This window comes from Leptopilina heterotoma, unplaced genomic scaffold (assembly GCF_015476425.1).
Source record: "Leptopilina heterotoma isolate Lh14 unplaced genomic scaffold, ASM1547642v1 Lhet_4, whole genome shotgun sequence".
Lineage (NCBI taxonomy): Eukaryota > Metazoa > Arthropoda > Insecta > Hymenoptera > Figitidae > Leptopilina > Leptopilina heterotoma.
Genome location: NW_025111063.1, coordinates 972132 through 996601, shown reverse-complemented (window position 1 = coordinate 996601; position 24470 = coordinate 972132). Strand labels below are relative to the sequence as shown.

Below are 24470 nucleotides of genomic sequence, written 5' to 3'. Positions count from 1 at the left end.
CCACTATATGTATGAGGAAACCTGAATGTCTGGACAATAATTATTGGAAAACACTTAGCGCTAACCGAATTGCTGGATATGAAATCCTTCCGCATATATGGCAAGACCTGATTTGCCTTCGACCTTATTAATCATCATATCTGACGCCTGCGTATTGGCAATAAGATAATTAACTGCGAGAAACCCCCCCCCCCCCCTACACACACACACTCGCCAATTAGAAAATGACTATTGTCTAGCAAAAAAAAAAATATATATAATATTTATAATTCGTGAACCGAGACATTTACTTAATGAGAGTTCCTTCATCATATATATCTAAAAATAAAACTTTTTTTTACCTCATATTTTTTTTGTTTTACGTCCTGAATTGAAAAGAAAAGAATATTTTTTTCCTTTACTTTTGAATTTTGATCCCACTCATAGCGACCTCATTTACGTAAACAAGTTTATAAAATGGTAATTATTCGCGGAGATACACTGGAATATTTCTCATTAAGAATTTAATCTTGTTAATTTCCAATTATACTGGTTGCTTCGTATATTAATTATATCCTGTAACATATACATACATATATAAATATTTATTCCTTTTTTTCTGTATAATTTAAAATTTAAATAGAGAAATGTTTTTTCTATATAAATTCTATATATATTCTATATTTAATATTATATTATTTTTGTTTAATAAAAATTCTTTCATTACAAACAACAATGAGTTATATGAATATACATCATATTTCAAATATTTTCAGAATATGAAAAATGAAATTGATTAAAAAAATTTAATTATAAAACATTCTATTGTTGATGTTTAATAGAATTAAAAGCGAAATAGCTTTTTATTATCGGAGGTTGTTGTGGAAAACTTTTCTTTTTATTATTATTATCATTATTATTTTAATTAAAAGAGAAAATTATTTTTTCTGTTCTCATTTTTGAAACATTTCAAATTGAATTTAAATATTAATTTATTTTAATAACTTTAATTCAATTCTTATTACTAAGGAAAAAATTAATTAAAAATTTTCCAAGTTCCAAAAAAAAAATAATTTTTTAATATTTATTTAATAATTTATTTATTTATCTTAATTTTATTCTAATTAAGAAAAAAGTGAGATAGAGAAAAATAAAAGAAAATTCTTTTGATAACGTAGAGAGTAAAAAATTCTTATTATGAAGCTTTGAGGAAATATTTCTTTTCTGTATGCGACGAACGACAACGACGACGACGACGACGACGACGACCTCGACGACTCTTGCTGTAAAGCTGAAAAATATTGGTTCTTCAAAGGACAGAAGAAAAAACATAAAAGTTAAACAGACATAGTCCTGATGTTCGAAGAAAAAGTCCAGTACAAATGTTTTCTATGGAGCTGAAACTAACTGCAGATTAGAAGAGGTTTCTTTTGAGAAATTTTATAAGTAGTTAGACGCAAGTATAGATCCTATTGGGCAAATGCATAGATAGTAAAACCCTTTTTTTCAAAGTGAAACTCAGAGAGGATCTTTTCTATAAAAAAAAAAAAATAGAAAAAAAATCCCAGCTTCCTTATCTTCTTTCTCTTGAATTTATTTAATTAAGTGCAATGAAAAAAATACTCTTTTGAAAATTTTTCATTCTATAATAGGCGTCATTCTAAAATTTTATTATTGCTTTATTTATTTTACTATTTTTATTTATTTTTTTATTTTATATTTTAATTTTATTTTTTTATTTTATATTTTAATTTTATTTTTATTATTTTATATTTTAATTTCATTTTTTTATTTTATATTTTAATTTTATTTTTATTATTTTATATTTTAATTTTATTTTCATTATTTTATATTTTATTTTTTGTTTCCTATTTTTTATTATAAATCTGAAAGAAAATTTTCCACCTCTGTGGAGATTCGAACCTTTAATATTAAAGTTTCATGCCCCTCAACGACTTCAGCTATTGAAACTGTTTTTTAAAATTATTATTTATTACGATAAACTTAATTATTATAATTAAGTTTATCGACATAAATTATTATAATTATTTTTTTCATTTATTTTTCCTAAATAATTAAAATTAATATTATTATTCTCGTGAATAATTTCGGGAAAATTCAAATATTATTATTCATTTGCCTCGCTTATTTAAAAAAGTGGCCCACTTATCGAGAGACAACTGTAGAACTATAAATCTAGAATTAACATAATTATTTCTTCATTTATTTATTTAGCGAAAGAAAAATATATTTTAAAAATTTAAACACAAAATGGCACACTATTTACTAAGTAGTTTGAACGCAGAAAAAACCAATTAGAGCTTCTTACCCGAGTTTTTAAAGCTTTACTTATGAAAAAGTCTAGAAAAAATGCCAATTCGTATTTTTACTGTGTTTTCTTTTTTCTTTTCTTTTTTTTTTAAGAAGAATATACAATGAAGTCAGTGGCTTTCCTAATGGAGTGTAATCTTCTTAAACTTCATTTACTAGAAAGGAATATTTGAGAAAATAAGAAGCTCCCGCATAATACTAAATTCATTCGTAATTTTAATATATAGTTATAGTACATAATAGCGAGGTAAAAATAATAATGAAGTAAATGTGAAAAAAAAATGGGAAAATAGTTCAAAAACATTTCAATCGTTATAATTAAAAAGTAAATAATTAATAAGGATTTTTTTCACTTCAGTTAAATTTAAATATTAATTGATAATTTTGTGAATGAATAAATAGAAAGTTAGTGACAAGTAAATGAATATGTAAATAAGTGAAATAAATATTTAAAACAATATTTAAATATTTAAAACAATATTTACAATATTTAAACAATTTTGAATCAGTATTTAAGTAATAAATAGAATTTCTATAAATAATAGAAAATAAATAAAGTAAATAAACAGAAATAACTGAAAATAGCAAAAAAAATAGTGATGACAATGTAATAAATAAAAAAGTAAATAAAAGAAATAAGTAATATTTACAAAAAAATGAAAATAAAAATAAATTTATTTATTTGCATATAAAAACGATTATGAAAATAAATAATTTTATAGACAACATACTAATAAATAAATATATAAATAAAAAAAAAAAAAAAAGAAATAGTATAAAAATAAAAAAAGGAACAGGGAGAGTAAATAAAAAAATACATAAAAAAGAAAATAAGTTAATAACAAAACTAGACAACTAATAATTTAGCAATAAAAAAAATCCGTTTGTCTCTTTCTTTCAAAAAAAAAAAAAAAACATTTTATTATTTTTTAGAAGAAGTAGAAAAAGAAAAAGAAATAGATGTACGTATATGAAACTAAATAATTTCATGGGAAAAGTAATAAGAGGGATATTTGAAGGAAAAGCGTGTCGTCAAAGTTAAAAAGGATACTAAACAATTGTAGCAGCAAGTTTACCCTCCCAGGATAACATCTCCCTCGTTTCTGTATGAGGTGAAGTATTATACGGATTACGCTCGAGTTACGACTTTACAATTTCTAAAATTACGACGTTGCTTCAACTTGAGAGACTGCAAAAATCTTCTCCTAAAATTTTATTATCTCCATCTTTTAAAGAGACTTTTTGGTCCGGATGTAAAAATGCATTTTCTCTAGAAACATATATATATATACGTATACAATTTGTGATAATTAAAAACGAATTAAAATATTTTTTTCCATCTGTAGCAAATTGTATTTAAGATAGTTAAATTAATTTAAGTTATTTAAATAAGAAACTTTATGTTTTTTCCACTTTTTATTTATTTTTTCTTTAATATTTTTTCATTTTCGAAAAATGTTTTTTTTAATGTTTTTTTTTAAATTTCTTTTTTATTTCTTTTAATATTGTTTTTTTAATTTCACGGAAAAAAAAGATTTACCTTTAACAGCGAAAAATAATTTCACTATATTAGCGAAACTTTTAGTTTATTCAGTTAAGACTTTCGCTAATCTAAAGAAACTTATCGTTGTTCTACGTAAAACATTTTTTTATATTCATCTTATTTTTTATTTTATTTCTTTATTTTTTATCTTATTTATCTTTTTTTTCCATTCACTGCTCGTCTTATTTTTCATTTTCTTATTTTATTATAATTATTCTTATTTGTTTCTATTTTTATATTTCATTACTCGTCTTATTTTTTATTTTATTATTTTACTACAGATCTTATTTTTCTCTTTATTATTAGCATTTTATTCTTAGATTTTCATTATTTATTTATTTGGCGAATATAAATGCTAAAAATTCTATTTTCATGTTCAATATTCCGAAAATGTTAATAAATTTAAATTCTGTTTATTTTATGTTACTCTATTCTTTTATTATTCAGTATTCTTATCCTAATATAGTCATAAATAATAAAACAATTATTGAAAACTGGGACGCAAGTTTTTTTGTAAAAAAAAAACAGCAGCTGGTTAGTCTCGTCATTTCATATAATTAGATGGAATTTATCTGAAAAGGTCAGTGTTTGAATAAATAATTGAATAAAAAAAAAACGTGTTGTAAATAAAAATAAATAATTTGAAAATAGTTTTGAAAGTGTTTTAATCAATAATTGAATAAAATTAATAAAAGGAAAACGTTGTAAATAAAAAAAAATAATTTAAAATTAGATTTAAAATTAATTAATAAATATTTGAATAAGATTAATTTTAATAATACGTTAAACTAATTCAAAATTTGTAATTATTTAATTTTAATGTTTATTGTAGCTAAATTAAAAATATATTATAATAATTAATAACATTTTGCGGTAAATTTTATTTGTTTAAACCGGTTGTAGGTAACTAACGATTATTTAAACTTTGTAATTAATCGTAATCGTTAAATATTTATATATTTAAATATTAATTACTATTAATATTAATAAACAAAATTATTTTTATTAATTAATAATATTTTTATTAATTAATAATATTTTTATTAATTAATAATATTTTTATTAATTAATAATATTTTTAATATATTAATTAGTATTTGCCATAATATTAATTAATAGTATTTTCATAGTATTAATTAATTTTTAAAATAATATTAAATAATATTTTTCCAATTTAAAAAAAAAATACATCTTTTATACGAGAAAATGTGTAATGCAGATAATGAATAGAATGTATAAAAGTGAGTAAAATAATGAATTATATAATTTTTACAAAGGGAATGAAACAAAAATAATGAGTAAAATCATTTTGAATATCAATTTTCATTTGTTCAGAATTTACTTTTTCATTATTTTTCTCTTTGGTTATTACCATTTTATTTTTTTTTTTTTTTTTAAAGTTTTTTTATTAATTTCTGCTATTTATTTTTCTGTACAATTTTTATTATTTCCTTTTAATTACTAAATAAATAAATAAATGTATTTTTAAAGAAATACATAAATATTTATTTATAATGCATTTTATTATTTAACTGTTTTCAACTAATTTTAATATTTTCTTTATTTTTTAGATTTTTCCATTTTTTTTTTATGAAAAAAAAATATTTTTTTTAGTATTTTCTTTATTTTTTAAATTTTTCCATTTTGTTTAATGAAAAAAAATGATTTTGATTTACAATTTTCATCTGTTAGGAATTTATTATTCATTATTTTTCTCTTTCGTTATTATCAATTTATCATTTATTTATTTTGTCTGTTACGTTTATTATTTAATTCATTTTTTAAAATGAATTTTTTAATTTTTATTTTCTTTCAATTTTTAAATTATAATATTTTCTTTATTTTCTATATTTTTCCATTTTGTTTAATATTAAAATAAGTAAAAAATATTTTTAATTTTTTCTTTATTTTTTTCCCATCTTTTCATTTTATTAAATGAAAAAAAATATAATAATGAATAAAATCATTTTGAATAACAGTTTCCATCCTGTGTAGAATTTATTATTCATTGTTTTTCCCTTTTTTTATTGTCATTTATTATTTAAAAAAGAATTTTTTTTTTCAATATTCTGTTTTTTATTTTTCTATACAAATTTGATTATTCCTTTTTATTATTTGTTTATTTTTTTGTATATATATATTTATTATTTAACTTATTTTTTAAAGGTAATTTTTTGTTTTATAACTAATTTTAATATTTACTTTTTTTATATTTTTTTTCATTTTGTTTAATGAAAAAAAAAAATATTTAATAGTTTCTTTATATTTTTAATTTTTCCATTTTGTTTAATGCAAGAAAAAATATTTTCATTCAATTCTTTGTTTTGTTTTTTAAATTAAAAAATTTTTTTTTTAATGGGAAAAAGAAAATATTGTGCAATTTCGTAATAATTTATTTAAAAAAAAAAATCTTCAACGAAAGAGAGAGAGAGATGTATATATGTGTAAATGTTTAACAAAATAACCATTTTAGAAACTAACTGCCGTATTAATTAAACTAAATTTTGTATTAATTTTACACACGTGTTTCCAACATTCTCTTCTCTGAGTTCAGAACTAAATTAAGCAGCTCATTTCGCGCTTCTCTTCTATAACCCCCACATATTGTATAGATATGCGGGAGTGTATTGAAACTTGTGCTTATAAACTAACTTGTAATCTTTTGGATAACTTTCCGCACACGAAATTCAAAGTGAAATACACTATATTTCTCGCAAGTTAAAAATGGGAAAAAAAATTTTTTTTCTTCTTCTAATTTTTTGTCATCTTTTTTGTTTTCTTCTTTTTTGCCATAGATTGTAACTGATGATGATGATGATAATGGTGAGGGAAGCGAGGAATTTAATCCACCACCGTTAATTACACCACCGCCACCAAATGTCGACGGTAAGTTGAATAAAGGAAAAAAAAATTTATGGCGAACAATAATAATCAGCCATATATATGAATCGATTAAAAATGAAAACCCTATTTTTTAGCTCGCGCTATGAAAGGTGAAAAGGGTGACAAAGGAGACAAGGGTGAGAGTGTGAGAGGACCACCGGGACCACCAGGTCCTCCAGGAGATGGCTTCGACCTTAATGACGAGGTGAACACAATATTTCCTCCCTTTTTTTTCTCTCCTTCTTTTTAAAAACTCGTGTTACATTATTAAACTTTCATTTTTCTTTTCTTTTATCAGAACTCTTTTTCCTTCTTCCATCAATTTTTTTCTTCTCTATTTTTTCTCTTTTTTCTGTATTTTTTGTCTTTTTCTATATTTTTTCTCTTTTTCTGTATTTTTTTATTCTTTTTCTATATTTTTTCTTTTCTTTATTTTTTCTAATTCTTTTTTTTTTCTTTTCTATATATTTTCTTTTTTTCTATACTTTCTTTTTCTTCTCTATTATATTTTTTTCTCTTCCTTTTCTGCATTTTTCTTTTCATCTTTTTCTCTCCATTTTTCTAATTCTTTTTTTTTCTGTTCAAGAAATCTCGAGAGAAAAGAGAATTTTTACACTTTCTCGCATGTGCAACTATTTTCTCCTTCATTAAAAAAAAATTTTCAAAACATGAGAAGTTAATTTTCGTTAATGTTGACATTTTTTTTTTTTTTTTACTCTAACTCAACCAGAAATAATTAAAAAAATCGTTGTCTGTAGAGAAGAAAATTATTTTTTCTATTTCGTATTTTTAACCTTGAGATATAAAGTTGGAACTCTGAAATTGAAAATATTTTATTTAAAATTTTTTTATCCCTAATAAAAATTAAAAACGCAAAAATTTTTAAATGGGAAAAATGCTTTTTTCCGCAAAAGGAATTTTTGAACGTAAAAAAAATTATCAAATAAGGATACTTAGTAAAAGAGAAGGGTAAGTGTTTGAATTTTTTTTTCGTGGCTAGTAAAGAAATAAATAATTGCAAAGAATTTTTTTTTTCGTAAAAAAACGCAAAAATTACAAAAGCATATTTTTTTAAGAAAAAAGAAAAAAATTAGGAAGAATTATTTTTTTAAAACCAAAAAATTACAAAAAATAGTTTGTTTTGAAAGTAAAATATTACAAAGAATTATTTTTTTTAGCAAAAAATTGCAAAGAATTACCTACTTTTATAACAAAAAGAATTATTTTTTAACAAAGAGCAAAATTTATAAAGATTTTTTTCTAAAGGAAAAAATTACAAAGAATTACTTTTTTTTGGACAAAAAACAAAAATTACGAAGAAACATTTTTTTGACAAAAAAGAATTATTATTTTTAACAAAAAGTAAAAATTACAAAAAATTATTTTTTTTTGAGAAAAAGCAAAATTACTAAAAAAAATTTATTTTTTTTAATAAATGCCAAAAAGTTACAAATAAATTTATTATTTTTTTAAAGGCAAAAAATTGCAAAGAATTAGCTTTTTATAAAAAAAATTGCATAAAATAGATTTTAAGAAGCAAAAAATTACAAAGAATTAAATTCTTTAAAAACAAAAAGTAAATTTTTGTACATTTTTGCTTTTAAAAAACTTTAATTCTTTGTAATTTTTATATTATAAAAAATTAAAATCCCGTGTATTTTGAATAAATAAATAAATTATGAAAATTATTCTTTGTAATTGTTGTTAAAAAAACAATTCTTTGTAATTTTCTTCTTTTTTTAACAAAAACCAAAACCTACACAGAATTATTTTTTTAAAAGCGAAAAATTGCAAAGAATTAATTTCATAACAAAAAACTTACGAATAAATTTTTCAAAGCAAAAATTGCAACGAATTATTTTCTTTAAAAACAAAAAGTAAATTTTTGCTTTTAAAAAACTAATTGCTTGTAATTTTTATTTTATGAAAATTAGTCTTTGTAATTGTTGTTAAAAAAACAATTCTTTGTCATTTTTTTCTTTTTTTAGCAAAAACCAAAACTCACACAGAACTATTTTTCTAACAAAGTGCAAAAATTTCAAAATTCTTTGAAACTTTTACTTTTTGCCTAAAAAATAATTCTTTGTAATTATTTTGCTTTCAAAAAAAAAAAATTGTTGGTAATTTATGCATTTAAAAAGAATTATTCTTTGTAATTTTTTTGCTTTCATTAATAAAAACTAAAAGTTAGAAAGAATAATGTTTCTAACAAAAAGCAACAATTACAACATTTCTTTAAATTTTTGCTTTTTGTCAAAAAAATATTTGCTGTAAAAAAATGCTTTGTAAATTGATGCTTTTAAAAATGATAATTCTTTTTAATTTTTTCATTTTGTTAGAAAAATTATTCTTTGTAATTTTTGTTTTTTTTTTAACAGAAAGCAAAAACTTTGTAATTTTTTCCTTTTTTTTAACAAAAAAGCAAAAGTTACAAAAAATTCTATTTTTAAAAGCATAAAAAATAATTTTTTTTAAAAAAAAGCAAGAATTACGGAGAATTATTAATTTCTTTTAAATAACAAATTTACAAAGATCTTTTTTTAAAGCAAAATTTACAGAGATTTTTTTTTACAAGCAAAATTTACAGAAATATTTTTTTACAAGCAAAATTTACAGAGATTTATTTTTTTTTCACAAGTAAAATTTATAGAGATTTATTTTTTTACAAGCAAAATTTACAGCGATTTATTTATTTATTTATTTATTTTTTTTAAAGCAAAATTGACAGAGATTTATTTTCCTTTTTCTCGACAAAAAGAGCAAAAATGACGAGGAATGTTTTTTTATTTAAGGAATTCCACGAGAATATGCCGAGAGGACCGCCAGGACCAAAGGGAGAGCAAGGTGAATGCAGCTGTAACGCGACGGCATTGCTCACATCCTTCACGATGCCGAAAATGATTCAAGGTCCTAAGGGAGAGCCCGGAGTCCTTGGAAAAGAAGGAAAACAGGGACAAATGGGACTCACGGTACTGGAAGATAAACCGAATCCAAAGATATTTTTCTCCGTTTTGTCCAATGTCAATAAATCTCAAACGACCATTCCACATTTTGCCAATCTATATATATATCTCTATATCACTATTTCATAATTTTATACGTCTCGTCTGTGCGCAGTGCACCTTTGAAATGTCGATTTCTCTTACTACTTTTATTATCCACAGTTGAAATTTGTTGCTTCCATTTCTATGTGTATTGGCATAAAAACAAAATTTCCTCTATTCTGTATATATATATAAACACACACGTAAGAAAACACAATTTCGCACATGATTTTAAGAGGTGGAAAAGCGTTTTATTTTTACACGGAAAATATTTCAACAAATTTTATAGACATAATATTTTATTTACAACTTGAAATTTATTTGAAAGTTATACGAGATTTATTATAAATTTTCTCATCTAAAATCTAACGCTTCCGTATATATAAATAAATATTTTGGTGCAATATTTACTTTATTTAGTGAGAGAGAAAAAAAATTGTTTCATTTATAAAAAAAATTGATATAATTTGAAAATAAATATTTATTAATGTTTCCGTGAAATATTGAGTAATGTTTTGAACGAAAAATTGTCTTATAAATTTATAATAAATTCTCGTATGATTTGAAAATAAATATTTATCGCCCGGAAAAAGTTTTTCCTTGGCGAATTATTTTTTTAATATTTTATTTTTTTATATTTATTGCAATTTTCTTCTAATATAATAACTAGAAAACACACAGAAGTTATCAAAGCGTGGGTACTTTATTGTTATTTAGAATTCTATTGTCCTATTTCAAAATAATTAAATTTCTTCGAGGAAATTTTTTAAAATTTCAACAAATAATTAAATTCTTTCACGGAATCTAATCAAGAATGTACTGAAACAAATTGAATTCTCATAAAGAAGTTTATTGTAATTTTAGAAAATTTTTCTTAACTCTTTAGAGAAATTTTACTAAAATTATATTGAAAATAATTGAAGTCCTGTGGGGAAATTTTATTATTTATGAGAATAATTGAATTTCTACAAAGAATTTTATTAAAATACTTAAAAATAATTGATTTTTTAACAGAAATTTTATTAAAATTGTATTAAAAATAATTAAATTCCAGCAATGACTTTTCTTATTTTTATAAAAATATTTTATTTCTATCGAAGAATTTTATTACTTCTGAAAATAATTAAATACTTGCGAAGAATTTTATTATTTATGAAAATAATTAAATTTCTGCTAAGAATATTTTAAAAGGTTCTTAAAAAAATAATTTAATTCTGTGGAGGAGTTTTATTAAAATTCTTAAAAATAATTAAATTATTGTTTTGAAGAATTTTATTGAAATTACTTGAATTTGTGCGAAGATTTTGATTATTTTTAAGAAAATAATTGAATTTCTGCACAGAATTTCATTATTTATGAAAATTATTCGAATGTTTCAAAGAATTTTATTGAAATTGTTGAAAATATTTAAATTCTTTCACCAAATTTTGATTACAATTGTATTGAAAATAATTGAATTCCTGCAGAAAATTTTATAATTAACTAAAATAATTGATTTCATGCGAAGAATTCTATTAAAATTTTTTAAAAATAATTGAATTAATTTGTATAATTTTATTCGAATTTTTAAAAATAATTAAATTCTTTCGGCGAATTTAATTAAAATTTTATTGAAATTAATTGAATTTGTGCGAAGATTTTGATTATTTTTAAGAAAACAATTGAATTTCTGCACAGAATTTCATTATTTATGAAAATTATAAAATTATTTAAATGTTTCAAAGAATTTTATTGAAATTTTTGAAAATATTTAAATTCTTTATGCGAATTTTATTATAATTGTATTAAAAATAATTTAATTCCTGCAAAGAATTTTATTATTTATTAAAATAATTAAATTCTTCCAAAGAATTCTATTAAAAAATTTTGGAAATAATTGAATTATTTCGTAGAATTCTATTCAAATTTTTAAAAAATATAATTAAATTCTTTCGGCGAATTTAATAAAAATTTTATTAAAAATAATTGAATTTGTACAAAAATTTTCATTATTTTTAAGAAAATTATTGAATTCTTGCATAAAATTTTAATAAAATTTTTAAAAATAATAAACAATTAAAATTTATTCAGTTAATTAGTCAGTAAGTAAACTTTTTTAATTTTGAATATGGAACTATTTAAAAATGAACAGTGAATTATTTATAATAATGAATTTTTGTACTATTTTTTGTGTAATTTTTAATTCCAGAAAAATTTGTTAATATTTAGAAAAAATCTCACTTTTCGTTTGAAAATGATAGAAAATTGACAGAAAAAGCAGTTTTTGTAAAAATTTAACAGTTAGGTTTATTTTAAAAAAAAGCAAGATTAAAATTTTTTTTTTTAAAGATTTTCAAAAAAAAATTTTCAAAATTAAAAAAAAACAAAATTTACTAGAAATATACTATATCTAAAATATTATAAAATCAGTCAAGTTTTGTCGAAATTATACAGATTTAAAATTAACAATTTCACCTAAAACGTCATAATTGCGCAATCCCATTAATTAACAAAACAATTTTATTTGTGGATTTTATTAATTTTATTGCTTTTACACAAAACAATAATAATTTATCGCAAATATTCAAGCGAATTCCAGAAAATTTAAATTTTTATTCTATCGTTTTTCCTGAAAGTGCTCAATATTCTCATATTTATTTATAATTGTAATTTCTCATTTATACTGCGACAACTCTCGATAATAATTATCGTTGAATTATTATACTTTGATGAAATGTCTTTATTTATCGAGAAATAAAATTTCTGGATAAATTAAAATTGATTACTTTCCCCTTGAGAAAATTTTACTATTTAAAATATTTGATAAATAAAATTCTCGATAACTTGAATTTTTTCCCCATATGTCCCTTGAGAGTTAATTTATCGAGAATTTGTATTTAATTTAGAAATTAAGGTTCGATATTAATTTATAATTAATAACTAGGTATAAATTTTATAATCCAATAATTATTTAATAATATTAATTATTTAATAATTAAATAATTAAATAATTAAGTAATTAAATTACTTAATTAAATTTATAATTTATAATTTACAATTGATAATTGATAAAATGATAATAATTTATTTAGTGATAATTTTTGTAGAATTGGGTAGAAAAAGATTTTTTTCTAATTAAGATTTTTTTCTGCAGGGTATAGCTGGACCGCCAGGTGAAAGAGGACAGCAAGGTACTTTTGGTCAGAAGGGTGAGAAAGGCGATATTGGAATAATGGGACCAGAAGGACCTCAGGGTCAAAAGGGTGAGCCCGGAAGAGATGGAATTGCGGGCGAAAAAGGCGAGATAGGACCGCCAGGTCCTCCTGGCAAAGGGGATTTACCCACTTACGATGTGAGTAAATTGCCGTGCTTTCACAACAACATAAAAAATGAAAAAACAAATCTTTCTTTTTGTTTAGAAAGAAAATTTCATTTTCCTAAGCGAAAAAAAGAATTTAATATTTTTGCTCAGTGAATATTTTATTTTAGGAAGACTGAAGATTTTTTTTCTTTTTCGGTTCACTTGAGGGAGAAAAAGAAATACCCAAATGTAATACTGCTTTTTTGTTGAAAAATTCTCTTTTTCCAAAACTTTTTCGAATCGGAGAGAGTAAAATAAATATTTAAAGGACTGAATACATTTTTAAAACTTATCTTTGACGTTCCTTTGATGGTAAAATAATTGTAAAATTTACAACCAATGGTCTACGATTGACTACAAGTTTTTTTTTTTTTAAAAAAATATTACAAAGGGAAATGTTCTTCTATTTCTTTTTTATTTCAATTATTTCTTTCTGTTAATATTTCTTTAACTCTTATTTTGCTTTTTATAATTTATAATTTTGAATTATTTAAAATCTGTTTTACAAGTTTGCATCTCTTATAACTTTTTACCATTTTGTAATATTGAATTAAAAATCTATTTCACCATTGGAAATGTAGAAAAAAGTTTTCTATTTTTTTCTTCCTGAGAAAAAAATAAAATTCCTTCCTGGGAAGAATTTTATTATTTATGAAAATAATTAAATATCTGCAAAGAATTTTATTAAAATTCTTACAAAAAAAACAATTTAATTCTGTCGGGAAATTTTATTAAAATTGAATTAAAAATAACTTAATTCTTGTGCATAATATTAGTTAAATAAAATTCCATCGAAAATAATTGAAACCACGTAATAAATTTTATCAAATTTTTGAAAATAATTGAATTCCTTTAATGAATTTCAACATAATTTTCGAAAATAATTAAATTAAGTCAGCGAATTGAATTAAAGTTTTATTGAAAATAATTAAATTCACTAAAATTTTTAAAAATAATTGAATTATTTCTAGAAAATTTCATTAAAATTGTGTGGAAAATAATTAAATTATTGCGAAGAATTTTTTTACTTTTCGAAATAATAGTAATTTTGACAAGAATTTTTATTATTTATTAAAATAATTTTAATTTTTTGAAGGATTTTATTATAAAAATTTTTAAATAATCAAATTTTTTTAGAGAAAATTGGTTAAAATTTTTGAAAATAATAAAAATCCTTTTCAAGAAGTTAAATAAAATTCCATCGAAAATAATTGAAACCACGTAATAAATTTTATCAAATTTTTGAAAATAATTGAATTCCTGAATTTCAACATAATTTTCGAAAATAATTAAATTAAGTCAGCGAATTGAATTAAAGTTTTATTGAAAATAATTAAATTTTTTAAAAATGTATTAAAGTTTTTGATATAATTATTGACTTTTTGCGCAAAATTTTGGAAAATAATTGAATTATTACGAGAAATTTCATTAAAATTATGTGGAAAATAATTGAATTCATGCGAAGAATTTTATTATTTATGAAACTAATTGAATTCTTGCGATAAATTTTATTATTTATAAAAATAATTGAATTCTAGCAAAGGATTTTATTATTTACGAAAATAATTGAATTCTTGTGATGAAAATTTTTAATATTTTTTGAAAGTAATAAACAAATTATTCAAAAATTGATAATTGATACTTGAAGATAAAAAATTTTCTAATTTCCATATCAATAAAAAAATGAATTCTGCATTTCGCACGCATAACATTAATTTGCTAGTTAATATATTTAAAGATAAAGAGAAGAAGATACATTCTGTTGAAATATACAAAAAAGGAAGTAAAATTTACTTTGATCAGATTTCCGATAAAATAATTATTTCTGGTTTCATTTATATGTCAGAATCAATAAATAATTGTAATCATTTTTTGAACTTCATTCTATAATTCTAAAATTTACAATTTTGAAGTTTGAATTTTTTAAAGTCTATTTAAGTTTTGAAAATTGGGAAAAAATTTGTTTTTTCTTTTTTTGGAAGAGAGAAATTTTGTGATAAATATTTAATAGAAGAAATAGGGATTTTTTTGGGGTGGGAAAGAGGAAAATATAAAAAGGAGAATAAATGGTTGAAATTGAAGGGATATAAGAGAGGAATATTAATTTTATCTCCAACTTCAATTTGGAATTCAGGATCTTTATCGCGAGTAATTTCTCTTTCTTCCCCATACTAGACGTGAAATACGCTGAATAGTATAGTGTGTAACGCTTATTGCTCCTTTGGGAATAGATAACCGTATTCGTATTGCGCGAACAGGTCGGACTTTGCAACCTTCCTATTTTCCGATCTTCAGCCCCACATTTTCTCTCTTTCCTTCTCTTGCTTCCCAACATTTCCTATGCGTATTTCCCCCTTATTCTCTTTACAATCCTTGTTTTCTGGTAATACAAGATTCTAAGTCACGTTCATGGGACCATCTGCTAAGAAAATGTGCACGCTATGTGTACACTTGAAATGTACATCCAAATGGAATAAACGTGTATACGAAAATGAAAGCAAGGAGCAATGCTCGTTAGCAAGGAAATGACTTCCCTCTCTCCCTCTCTTTCTCTCTCTCATCTAAAAAGAAAAAACAATCAAGAGAACCCTCAGAAAAAAATCCTTTCTCGATTTATTTTTATCTTCCGATTCTAAAAGAGCGAAAAAACACGAATAATAAATTAATAAATTAAGACACGAAAAAAAAATTATTTTTTTTTTTACAATTACAGGAAATCTTTTCACTTCTATTGAAATTAAATATTTTTTCAATATTTCTCGATTCTCGCTTATAATGCTAAAGTTAAAAAAAAAATAAAATAATTTTATTTTAGCATTAAATTTTATTTCAATTCTTGAAAATAATTGAATTTTTTCGATAAATTACGTTGAAATTTATTTAAACAATTAAATTCTTTCGACGAATTAAATTTAAAAAAATTAATTTTAATGAAGGATTTTATTAAAATTTTAAAAACGTAATTGAATTTCTTCGGAGAATTTTATTAATATTGTAAAAAAAACACATGAATTCTTCCGAGAAATTTGAATAAAATTCTATTAAAAATATAACTGAATTCTTGTGAAGAAATTTATAGAAAATTTATGAAAATAATTACATATTTCCTTATATTTAAATGTTTGAAAATGAATCAATTCTTTTGGCAAATTTAATTAAAATTGTACATTGAAAAATTTAATTCCTGGGAAGAATTTAATTATTTATGAAAATAATTGAATATATTTGAGAAAAAACCAATTCTTTGGTCAAATTTAATTAAAATTGTATTAAAAAATTTAATTCCTGGGAAAAATTTTAATATTTATGAAAATAATTAAATATCAGCAAAGAATTTTATTAAAATTCTTAAAAAACAATTGAATTCTTTCGAGAAATTTTAATAAAATTGTATTAAAAATATAACTGAATTCTTGCGAAGAAATTTAGAGAAAATTTTTGAAAATAATTTTTTTTTCTTCACAGTTATATGAAAATATTTGAAAATGAATCAATTCTTTGGGCAAATTTAATTAAAATTAAAATGAAAAATTTTATTCCTGGAAAGAATTTTATTATTTATGAAAATAATTGAATATATTTGAAAATAAATGAATTCCTTCGGCTAATTTAATTAAAATTGTATTAAAAAAGTGAATTTAGTACCTAAAATATTTAAAAATAATAAAACTGCTTTTAAGAAATGAAAAGAAAAATCTTATTTAATGTAACTTAATATTTGCAAAAAAATTTAAAAATATTTCATGAACATTATTAAATTGTTTTGCAAAATTTTATTGAAATTGAATTGAGAATAATTAAATTCTTATTGTAAAAATTGTCATTAAACTTTTAAAAAATAGTTAAATTATCTTAGGAAATTTTATTAAAATAATATTGAAAATAATTGAATTAAATTTTTGCCAAGAATTTTATTATTTATAAAAGTAATTGATTTCTTGAGAAGCATTTTATGTAAATATTTGAAAATAATTGAATTGAGAAGTAATTTCGTTAAAATTTTTGAAAATATTTGAATTCTTTCGTAGATTTTAAATACTATTACATGAAAAGTAATTGAATTCTAGCGAAGAATTTTTTTATTTATTGAAATAATTAAAATCTTGACAAGAATTTTTATTATTTATTAAAATAATTTGAATTTTTTGAAGAATTTTATTAAAATTTTTTTTTGAATAATTGTATTTTTTAGAGAAAGTTGATTAAAATTTGATTAAAATTGATAGGAATTCTTTCCAAGAAGTTAAATAAAATTCCATCGAAAATAATTGAAACCACGTAATAAATTTTATCAAATTTTTGAAAATAATTGAATTCCTTTAATAAATTTCATTATAATTTTCGAAAATATTTAAATTAAGTCAGAGAATTGAATTACAATTTTATTGAAAATAATTGAATTTTTAAAAAATGTTTAAAAAGTTTTTGATAATAATTGACTTTTTGCGCTGAGTTACACTAAAATTTTTGAAAATAATTAAATTTTTTTGAGAAATTTGATTAAAATTGTGTGCAAAATAATTGAATTCTCGCAATAAATTTTATTATCTTTATAAAAGTAATTGAATTCTTGCAAAAAATTTTTATTATATTTATGAAAATAATTAAATTCTTGTGACGAAATTTTCAAATATTTTTTGAAAGTAATAAACAATTATGATTTTTGAAATTAATTTGTTAAAAGCTGAATTTTATTAATTTTGAATATCTAATTATTCAAAAATTGAAATTGATACTTGAAGATAGAAAATTTTGTAATTTCCATAACAATATAAAATTGAATTCTACATTTCGCACACATAACATTAATTTGCTAATTTATATATTTAAAAATAGAGAGAAGAAGATACATTCTGTATAAATAGTCAAAATAGGAAGTAAAATTTACTCTGATCAGATTTATGATAGAATAATTATTATTTCTGGTTTCATTTATATGTCAGAATCAATAAATAATTGTAATTATTTTTGAACTTCATTTACAATACGAATTATTGGAAATTCTATATATATTGAAGAATGGATAAATATATTTCAGACTCACCTGTTTTCTTAAACCAGAAAAAAAAAATAAATAATTTTTGAATGAAAATAAACTGCATATATTTTTATAAAAGGATGACTATCTCTTTTGCTCTAATAAATGACTTTTACTTCTCATCATTAAAATATTCAAAGCCACTGCTCACAATATAGAGATGAAAGAATCTTGGTTTATAAAATTGTTCCATTATTTCTTTAAAGAAAATTCTCTCCATAAAAGATTTCTCCCTCTAGATATTAGATTTTTCATGTTTATAGTATTTTGAGAAACTTGGAAAATTTTTTTTTTTTTCTGCTTTGAAAAATAATTGAAAAAAAAAATTTTTCTTTTCTTTGAAAATCTATTTCTGTATTCATTGAAAATTTAATTCTCTGAAATAAAATAAGATGAAATTAATTATTGAATGTAAAGAAAATAATTTAATTTTGTAAATAATTTATAATTTTATACTAAATTGTAAATTAAGGAAAATTGTAATTTATAAAAAAAAAAAATTATTTTGTTTCTTATCTCTCTTGATTATGTCGAGCAAGATTTTGATCTAAATTGATGCAAATCATCTGTCTACATCCAAACCAACGTATTACCTTACAGATTCCTCTATAGACAATTTGATTTCCCACAGGAATACAATTTCCAATTTCTGGTTTGACTAATAATGTAAATTTCTATTATCCGAAATTCAATTTCGTGCAAATTATTTTAAAAGCAGAATTTTACATTATCCGATAGTGTTCTTTTTTTATCTGAAAAATTCACTATATCGTATCGAGTCCGATGAAAGTTCTTTCAATGAATAAAAATATTTCTTACAGTTTTATTTTAAAAATAATAATACATAATAAATTAACAATAGAATTATTATAAATTATTCAATTGTTATAAATTGCAGAATTATTTTTAGAAAAAACTTTTAAAAGTTAAAATATTGAAATCTACTTTCAGAAAGAAATTACAATTAAAGAGGAATTTAAAAATAATGTAATTTAATTGAATTATATTAACAAATTTTTAACGAAGATTTTGTTTTAAGATAACTCAAAGTTAATGCATTTCAATTAAACAAGAGCTTTAACGGGATTTTAATTAAATTTGAGTTAATAAAACAGATGGAAAATAATTTTCTCTGAAAGTTTTTAAAAGAACATGAATGTATTTTCATTCTATAAGAATAAAATCTGCTTTTAAATATAATTAATAATTCCTATCTAAAAAAAAAAATTTTCCGATTACAATTAAATTAAATCTTAATAAATTGATAATATTTAAAAACTTTTCTTATTTTTAATACAAATATATTAATAAATTCTATTAATAAGTTCTGTTAACAATTTCTATATTTATAAAGACGAGTGCATCACGTCAAAGCAGAAATATATTTTTTTTAATAAAAAAAATATCTAAAAAATGAGAGAATTTTTTTCAATGCAACGACAGTTAAATGCTACTGGTGCTTTCAATAATTTCAATCCGTTTGCTTTCAATATGATAGAAAATCTTTTTTTTTTTATTTATCCGAGGTCCGATTTAAATGCATTACGTAATCAAGAAATATATATGGAGCATTAATGAAAGCGGATTTCTTGTCATTGGAAAAATTATATAATCTTCTATATTTAATATTATAATTGTTTTATATTTCGAATGTTTGTTCGCTATTTGAAGTTAGTTGCTTTTGTTTGCTGTTTTGTTTCCTAATTTTTTTTCTTTTAATTAATTTTTCTTTTTAAATATTATGAGTTTAAAAATTAATGATATTCTAATTTCAGGAATATTAAATTTATATAATATTGAAGAATAAATATTTACAAAAAATAATTAAACAAAATTATTTTGTAAATTTAATTTGAAATTCTAAAGAACAAAAATAGTTACTTATGAATTATTGTTGACAGAATTAATTTTTACTAATGCAAAATACAGTTGATATTATTTATTTTCTAAGAAAAACTAAAATTTATTTATTTTTATTTCTTATTTCATTGTAGACTTAAAAAAAATTAATTTTTACAAATTTAATATCACTTTTGCTCTAATTAGTTGCAATTTTTATTAATTCAGATTTAGAGAATAATTAGTTTTCGATAAAATTTTTGCGAAAAATAAAATGTATTTCCCATCATTTTGCGTTAATAAGGTAATTTCTTTAAAGATCACATTTTTGTTAAAAATAAGTTAAAAATTTTTAAAAATAAATAATTTTTTCCAGGAATTTAATTACAAATGTTATAAAATTAATAATTAAATTTTTTCAAAGAATTTTATCATAATTTTTGAAAATAATTAAATTCTTTGCAAGAATTGAACAGACATTTTATTTTTTTAATTAAATTCTTTCGAGGGTTTTTTCATAATTAAATTGAAAATAATTAAATTCCTGTATAAAGAATATTTTCATTTATGAGAATAATTCAATTCTTGATAATTTTTTGAAAATAATTATTGGATTTATAAGAATAATTTTTATAAAAATCCATTGAAAATAATTGAATTCGTGCGAAGAATTGATTATTTATGTTAATAATAAAATTACTTAAGTATGAAAAAAATAATTGAATTCTTTAGAAGAATTCTATTAAATTTTTTAAAAACAATAAAATTTCTTCCAGCAATTTTATTAAAATTATTTGAAAATAATTGAATTCCAGTAAAAAATTTTATTATTTATGAAAATTATTGAAATCTTGGAAAGAATTTTATTACTTAAGAAAATAATTGAAATCTTGCAAAGAATTTTATTATTTAAAAAATTAATTGAATTCTTTTCAAGAATTTCATTTCAATTTTTGTAAATAATTGAATTGTTCCGTAAAATTTTTATGATAATTTTCAAATATAATAACTTTCTTTCGAGGTATATTTTTGAAAATTTTAAAAAGTATATTTGAATGCTTTTGAGAAATTTTATAAAAAATAATTGAATTCCTGTAAAAAATTTTATTATTTCTAAAAATAATTAAAATCTTGTCGAGAATTTTGGCAATTATTTAGGAAAATAATTGAATTTTTTTCAATAATTTCATTTTAATTTTTGTAGATAATTGAATTGTTTCCTAAAATTTTTATGAAAATTTTTAAATATAATAACTTTCTTTGGAGATATTTTTTTGAAAATTTGAAAACGTATAATTTGAATGCTTTTGAGAAATATTATCATAATTTATAAAAAAAAATAATTGAATTCCTGTAAATAAAAAATTTTATTATTTATAAAAATAATTAAAATCTTGCCAAGAATTTTATTATGAAAATAATTGAATTCTTTTTAAGAATTTCTTTTTAATTTTTGTAAAATAATTGAATTCCTGCGAAAAATTGTATTATTTCTGAAAATAATTAAAATCTTGTCGAGAATTTTATTATGAAAATAATTGAATTCTTTTCAAGAATTTCTTTTTAATTTTTGTAAAATAATTGAATTCCTGCGAAAAATTGTATTATTTCTGAAAATAATTAAAATCTTGTCGAGAATTTTGTCAATTATTTAGGAAAAAATAATTGAATTCTTTTCAAAAATTTCATTTTAATTTTAGTAAATAATTGAATACTACAATTTTTATGAAAATTTCTTTATATAATAATATTCTTTCGGTGGTTTTTTTTTTTTTTTTTTTTGAAAATAAAATTGAACTCATGCGAAGAATTTTATTAAAAATTTTTGAAAATTATAAATAATCCTAATAATTAATTTCCAAATTTTTTTTAATTTTGAATCTGAAATTATTCAAGAATTGAAGTTGATGTTTGAAAATTAAAAATATTTTTATTTGCATAGTAATTAATCAAATAGCGCCCGTAACATTTATGTTATTAATTCAAGTAAAGATTGTTATTCATTATTTTTGTATTTATCTTTTTGTAATCTTTTAGTATTTTTTTTTTTCTTTTTTTTTTTGCACAAATTTTGAAAACATTTGAACAGTTAGGTATTTTTCCCCTATTATGAATAAATAAATAAATAAATAATAGAATTATGATAATTTTTATTATTTACTTATTATTATGAATATAAATAATAGAATAAATTTAAATTTAATTAATTTTGTTTAAAATCAATTCTTTTAATTTAAATTTAAATAAATATGATTATCCGCATGTAATTGCTGAAAATTATTATTCAATAGAATTTAGTTTTAAATTTAATTAATTAAATTTAAATTTAATTAATTAAATAAATAATAGAATAAAATAAATTAATTTTTTTTTGAATAAACATTTACCCATTGCTTAATGAATTATTGACATTTCGTTTAATAAATGAATTACATAAACAAGCCATAAATAACAATAAAGCAACGTGAGACGCTTTCCGACAATCAAGATGCAAACATTGTTTGAAGCTCGGTTTGAGGCGAAGGAACGACGATAAGGAATTGTACTATGTGCAATTACATAGGTTTCATGATTCAAGATAATACAGGCTTGTTATATACGTGATTCCATAAAGTATCATTGTATAGATTCAAGAGACTTTAATAGAACCAATAAGCTTAATTTCCCTCATATTCCCGCTTTTCCATCCAAATTCAACCAACTATTGCAATCAGCAATTGAGAGAAAGTCCTCAAGTTATTCCTCTATATATGTATATAAACGAGTAATTGTACAGACCTAGTTTTACCAAAACTAGATCGACAAGTTACATTTCAAAATTCATCTCCCTTTTGGCCCCACATTTCAAATTCAATAATAATTAAACACTGCCAATTTTCACTATTATGTGCAAGCAGCCTGATTGGAAATCTCGCAGTGTATACAGGGGGGTGAGTGTTTCAAAAGAACTATCAATTTCATTATTTATTATTCTTATTATTATTATTTAGAAAATAGCAAATTATTATTAGTCGACTTGAAAAGAAATTATTATTTCATAAAGCAATTTTTGTCTATAATTTTTCAAAGACAGAATTTTACATTTCGAAAGTTTTTCTTTATGGCGAAATTTCTTTGCTGACAATTTTTATTTACAATTTATTTACAATTTATTTTCAATTTTCATTTAAACGAATTTCCATACTAGAAAATTTTTTCATTAATCAAAATTTTATTTTCATTGAATTTAAATTACGTTCAAATTTTAATTTAACAAAATTTTCATTTGCTATAGAATTTCACTTTATTAGAATTTAATTGGACAATATTAATTTAATACAATTAATTTTATTGAATACAATTTCCATTATTTGTCAGAATGTTCATGTGCTAGAAATTCTATTTAATCAAATTTTTATTTGAGCAAATTTTCACTCTACCGATAATCCAAACTTGGAAAAGTATATTTTGACAGAAATTGATGGAAATTAAATTAGTTAATTAGTTCAATTAAATTATAGTAAAGTAAAATTTATTATATACTATAGAAAATTGCTCAAATAGAACTTCTGTTAAATAATAATTCGGAGAAATAAAAATTTGACTGGGAAAGAATTCTTTCTAAAATTTTTTATGTCTATTAAAAATTCGTCTAAATGACATTCTGTTCAATAAAAATTCTAGTAAATGAAAATTTCGATAAATTAAAATTATAAATGTAAATTTATAATTATGATTAATTTTAAAATTAATGTATTGAAAATCATCAAATTGTTGTAAAGAATTTTTCCAACATATTTGATAATAATAGAATTCCTTTGAAGAACTTTATTATATTTAGAAAAATAATTGAATGCTCGCGAAGAATTTTGTTAAAATTTTTGAAAATTCTTTTTGAAGAATTTTTGGTAATTTTTTTTTTTTTTTAAATTTTTTTGAGAATATTTGAATTTTATGAGCGACTTCTTTCAAGTTTTTAAAATAATCGTGTTTGTTAATAATTGAAATTCAACATTTAATTATTCAATTTTATTAAAATTTTAGAAAATAATTGAATTCAATTGAAATTTTTTATAAAGAATTAAGAAAATAATTGTATTTTTTCGTGAAATTGTTTTAAATATAATTGAATTTTTGCAACGAATTTTACTATTCATAAATATAATTGAATTGTTTCGACAGATTTATTAAAATTTCAGAAAATAATTGAATTTTTGCCAAGATTTTACTATTTAAAAAAATAATTGAATTGTTTCGAAGGATTTATTAAAATTTTAGAAAATATTTTTGTTTAAAAATAATTGAATTTTGGCAAAGAATTTTAATATATTTATAAATATAATTGAATTGTTTTGAAAGATTTATTACAATTTTTAAAAATAATTGAATATTTGCAAAGATTTTACTATTTAAAAAAATAATTGAATTGTTTCGAAGGATTTATTACAATTTTTTAAAATAATTGAATAGTTGCAAAGATAATATTTTTACTGA

The 24470-nt window shown here is 20.4% G+C and overlaps 1 protein-coding gene across 1 annotated transcript in view; it reads left to right on the top strand.

Moving 5' to 3' along the window:
• LOC122506240 (collagen alpha-1(XVIII) chain) overlaps nt 1-24470 on the top strand; it is a 260714-nt gene that overhangs the window by 221330 nt on the left and 14914 nt on the right. The window contains exons 7-11 of the mRNA XM_043618315.1: nt 6649-6739; nt 6832-6941; nt 9529-9705; nt 12914-13111; nt 22895-22927. Coding sequence (XP_043474250.1) covers nt 6649-6739; nt 6832-6941; nt 9529-9705; nt 12914-13111; nt 22895-22927 — 609 coding nt within the window. The remainder of the gene's footprint in view (nt 1-6648; nt 6740-6831; nt 6942-9528; nt 9706-12913; nt 13112-22894; nt 22928-24470) is intronic.